General features: G+C 46.4%; 1 protein-coding gene across 1 annotated transcript in view; it reads left to right on the top strand.

The window, feature by feature from the left end:
• The window catches only part of SMARCC2 (SWI/SNF related, matrix associated, actin dependent regulator of chromatin, subfamily c, member 2), a 25996-nt gene that overhangs the window by 5060 nt on the left and 15877 nt on the right, over positions 1–5059 (top strand). The window contains exons 7-14 of the mRNA XM_011970027.1: positions 380–455; positions 624–755; positions 861–976; positions 1354–1478; positions 2962–3021; positions 3171–3208; positions 3485–3615; positions 3926–3997. Of these exons, the coding sequence (XP_011825417.1) occupies positions 380–455; positions 624–755; positions 861–976; positions 1354–1478; positions 2962–3021; positions 3171–3208; positions 3485–3615; positions 3926–3997 (750 nt within the window). The remainder of the gene's footprint in view (positions 1–379; positions 456–623; positions 756–860; positions 977–1353; positions 1479–2961; positions 3022–3170; positions 3209–3484; positions 3616–3925; positions 3998–5059) is intronic.

The raw sequence follows: 5059 nt of genomic DNA, 5'->3' as shown, positions 1-5059 counted from the left end.
TCCCAGCTACTCAGGAGGCTGAGGCAGGAGAATCGCTTGAACCCGGGAGGCGGAGGTTGCAGTGAGCTGAGATTGCACTACTGCACTCCAACCCGGGCGACAGAGCAAGAGCAAGACTCCGTATCGAAAAAACAAAACAAAAATTACTGTGAAAAAACATATATACATGTGTCAAGAGTAGTTATGTAAGGGTAATTCTTTTTGTTCTCTATTTTTGAAATGTTTCGTAATGTGCTTTTACTTCTTTATAATAAATAGAATACCAAAAAAATAAGCCAACCCAATACTTTCTGTAAATGGAAAGGATAAAAGATTTGCACTTCACTTTTCCACAATTCTATCCCATTGATTCTACTGTGTGCTCAATTTCCCATGGCAGTTATGATACATGGATCCCAGCGAGTGAAATTGAAGCATCTGTGGAAGATGCTCCAACTCCTGAGAAACCTAGGAAGGTGAGCTTTTCTTGTACCCCCTCTTCCCCAAAAAGAATGCCAGGAGCAGTCTACTCTTGGAAAGTGAAACAGAGGCTCGTGTGCCCTTGGGCTTTTTCTGTTAAGGGTCCCCAGACAGAGCTGTGGCTTCCAGGCTTCTCTGCAGCATGATCTGCCTTTGTACTTTAGATTCATGCAAAGTGGATCCTGGACACCGACACCTTCAATGAATGGATGAATGAGGAAGACTACGAAGTAAATGATGACAAAAACCCTGTCTCCCGCCGAAAGAAGATTTCAGCCAAGACATTGACAGATGAGGTGACAAATCCTGTTCTTTTTTCCTGGCGCCCTTAGCATAAGTCTCAGAACAAATCTTCATTGGGGATTTTAGGCTGACATTTGTCCTGATTCTCCATCTTATAGGTGAACAGCCCAGATTCAGATCGACGGGACAAGAAGGGGGGAAACTATAAGAAGAGGAAGCGCTCCCCCTCTCCTTCGCCAACCCCAGAAGCGAAGAAGAAAAATGCTAAGAAAGGGTGTGCCAGCCCCTAGCCTGCCCCCGAGTTCACCATTCTCCCCACATCATGTTGAAGGAAGGAAAGACAAATCCCTTCCTATAACCACCTGGCCCTGACCTGGGTGTGCCGTAATACTGCAGGTGTCCTGAGAGGGAAGATGAGGAGATCTTTAGCTACTCAGTTGTTAGTTCTGGTCCTGGCCCCACTAGAAATTTAAAGAGAGCTTTATCAAATGAAAAGCCTTTGCCACTCCCGATTAGTCTGTAATTACTGGTTTCTGTTTGTACTCAGCTCTACCCTTGGAATTCTCTGTCACTTCCCTTCCCTTGAACTTCAACTTCCAGGGACTCCTTGTCCAAGGATGACTGAGTTCTCTTCCACTCTTTCTTTCCCAGTCCCTCAACACCTTATACTAAGTCAAAGCGTGGCCACAGAGAAGAGGAGCAAGAAGACCTCACAAAGGACATGGATGAGCCCTCACCAGTCCCCAATGTAGAAGAGGTGACACTTCCCAAAACAGGTACAGGCCAGGCTGAGCTCCTGGAATCCACCCCTACTCCCCATCCTGATTCTCCTTTGCCGAACCCCGAGTGAGCTGATTTCTCAGGTCCAGCTCCCAGTCTACAGGATCCACAATTTAGTTTTTACATAATCATAATCATACTAGATGATATTTTACACGCTACCTTTTTTTTTTTTTTTTTTTGAGACGGAGTCTCGCTGTGTCACAAAGTCTGGAGTGCAGTGGCGTGATCTTGGCTCACTGCAAGCTCCGCCTCCCGGGTTCACGCCATTCTCCTGCCTCAGCCTCCTAAGCAGCTGGGACTACACGTACCCACCACCTCGCCTGGCTAATTTTTTGTATTTTTAGTAGAGACGGGGTTTCACCATGTTAGCCAGGATGGTCTTGATCTCCTGACCTCATGATCCGCCCACCTCGGCCTCCCAAAGTGTTGGGATTACAGGCGTGAGCCACTGCACCCGGCCTGTACATGTACTATTAAGTCACTACTGTGGGAACATTATAAAACACAAACATATCTAAAAAACTGAAAAATGTAAAAAATGATAAACATGAAGTATCCAGGCACGGTGGCTCACCCCTGTAATCCCAGCACTTTGGGAGGCCGAGGCAGGCAGATCATGAGGTCAGGAGATCGAGACCATCCTGGCTAACATGGTGAAACCCCGTCTTTACTAAAAATACGAAAATTAGCCAGGCGTGATAGCACACGCCTGTAATCCCAGCTACTTGGGAGGCTGAGGCAGGAGAATCACTTGAACCCGGGAGGCGGAGCTTGCAGTGAGCCAAGATCGCACCACTGCACTCCAGCCTGGGCGACAGAGCAAGACTCGTCTCCAAAAAAACAAAACAAAAAACAAAAACATGAAGAGAAATTCTGTATTCTCTCCCTGAGTTGCAGTGGATCATCTTTTGCATCCTATGTTAGAACCCCACTTTGGAGACCATTGCTCCACCAATGCTGGTTTACAGTCTGTATTCTATAGACTCACCCCAGGTATTCCAGACGTGTGTTTCAGGGGTAGGATTAGGGGTGCCACCAAGAAGAGTTCTGGCTTCCACCTCCTCATCAATCAGCTCTCCTCTCTATGTTTGCTCCTGAGCATATGCATATGAATTCAGTTGAGGAAAGTATGCTTTCAAAAATGTTTAACACCTAACCATTCCTCCACAGAATGATTTGGTCAGATTCAGTATCAGACCATTAAAAGCTTACAGATACATAGATGGAGATAAAGACCTATCGAAGACAAGAATGATTAACGAATGTACATAGAGAAATAAGCTAATTTTTGGTTGGAGAAGTGGGGAAAGTAGCAAGCAAGTTTCAGGCCCTAGAATAATTGTGACTGGAGAGAATTACTATATTTTGCAATCAGATGAAGAAAATTTTTGGAGAAAGTAGGATCTCTGTAACTATTAGATTGAAGGCTTGAATTAGGCAAAATCTGTCTGATAAAATGACTCTCTGTTTTGGCAGTCAACACAAAGAAAGACTCAGAGTCGGCCCCAGTCAAAGGCGGCACCATGACTGACCTAGGTAAGACAGGAGCCTCTTGGGCAAGGCAGTCAGAGCCAAGGGGAGGGGAGGGCTCAGCTGCTCCCTTTTCGCTAACCTGATGGGCTTTTTGTAGGGCTTTCTTGCCCCTCAGGAGGCTTCAGCTTTACATCTTGGTCTTTGTCTTTCAGATGAACAGGAAGATGAAAGCATGGAGACGACGGGCAAGGTGGAGCCAGTTTAGAGAGGCCCTATCTCTCTATGTGATTCTGATTTGTGATTATAGAGTTCATTCTGCCCAAACTTTTCAATGTCCAGACTTTACCCACCGTAGACTAATTCTAGCTGTTGTTCAAAACTCTGACCCTTTCAGAGTCCTGGGGCCCATGACTGCTCAGTCCCATCACCTATCTGTAGTGTCCACATTCCTGGGGTGTGGGAGAAGCAGAGGGTTGCTAGGGAGGAAACAGGAATGCTGAGTGTCCAGCAGCCTCCATACTTATAGGATGAGGATGAGAACAGTACGGGGAACAAGGGAGAGCAGACCAAGAATCCAGACCTGCATGAGGACAACGTGACTGAACAGACCCACCACATCATCATTCCCAGCTATGCTGCCTGGTTTGACTACAATAGGTATGGTTGTCCCCAACTTCGCACTGAGTCCTTATTTCCCTGCCTCCAGAGGTCAACAGGCTATTCTTCTCCCTGCCTCCTCCAAATAAGTTATTTTTTCCTCAGCCAGATAGACCAGAGTACACTTTAGTTTTAGGGGAGCTCCTGGTGTCCTTTTGAGTCTTACAGCCCTGTGGGATGTTCTCCCTAAGCTTCTAACTGCAGCAATTTCGAGCTTTTTTCCTTCTTTGCCTTCTAGACTTTTCCTCCCTTGGGGCCCCCATCCCTTCAACAGTGCCTTCTTCTGAAACCACTCTGGCTTCTCTTACAGCGTTCATGCCATTGAGCGGAGGGCTCTCCCCGAGTTCTTCAACGGCAAGAACAAGTCCAAGACTCCAGAGATGTAAGGAAATCTCAGCTCATGATTCTCTTTCTCCCTCCTGTCCCCCCATTCACCCTTCCTGATCCAGTAACATTCAGTTTAGCAAACATTTCTTGAGCTCCTTCCATGAGCCAGGCACTGTGCTAGGCTTACAAAGACACAATATCTGCCTTTAGGCAGCCCTGGCCTAGCATGTAGACACATGTTCTTTAGGATTTGCCCAAGGGTGCTATTAAGCATGTTCTGTATATAACAAGTACTTACTCCAATGCCTCAAATTCTTTTTAACAGGGTATAGAGCCTTTAAATCCATATTACTGATATTGTCTAAACTGCAGATATTCCTAGCACAAGTAATAGCTTTGATTAAAGTGTAAATTACTATTACCAGGCTGGTTCCTGAGAGTAGGTTTTCATAGAAAAACAAGAGAAGGAACTAATAGAAGACCAGTTTATATAAATTAAGGGATGGAGAGGGCTCTCTGGGAAAGAAGTGTAGGAGCCACAGTGGCTCACGACTGTAAATCATCCCAGCTACTTGGGACACTGAGACAGAAGGATTCCTTGAGGCCAGGAGTTCAAGAATAGTGTGAGCAACATTGCAGGACTCCCATCTCTAAAGAAGTGAAAAAAAAAATTAGCTGGGCATGGTGGGGCATACCTGTGGTCCCAGCTACTTGGGAAGCTGAAATGGGAGGGTTGCTTGAGCCTAGGAGTTTGAGGCTACACTGAGCCATGATCATGCCACTGCACTCCAGCCTGACTGACACAGCAAGACCCCATATCTAAAAAAATTAATGAACAAGGCTGGGCACTGTGGCTCATGCCTATAATCCTAACACTTTGGGAGGCCGAGGCGGGTGGATCACAAGGTCAGGAGATCAAGACCATCCTGGCTAACGTGGTGAAACCCCGTCTCTATTAAAAATACCAAAAAAGACCAGGCGTGGTGGCTCATGCCTGCAATCCCAGCACTTTGGGAGGCGCAGGTGGGCAGATCACCTGAGGTGGGGAGTTCGAGACCAGCCTGACCAACATGGAGAAACCCCATCTCTACTAAAAATACAAAACTAGCCAGGCATG

Source organism: Mandrillus leucophaeus, unplaced genomic scaffold (assembly GCF_000951045.1).
Source record: "Mandrillus leucophaeus isolate KB7577 unplaced genomic scaffold, Mleu.le_1.0 Scaffold922, whole genome shotgun sequence".
Taxonomy (NCBI): Eukaryota; Metazoa; Chordata; class Mammalia; order Primates; family Cercopithecidae; genus Mandrillus; species Mandrillus leucophaeus.
The sequence above is the reverse complement of the archived record's forward strand: the minus strand, read 5'-3'. Positions and strand labels throughout refer to the sequence as shown.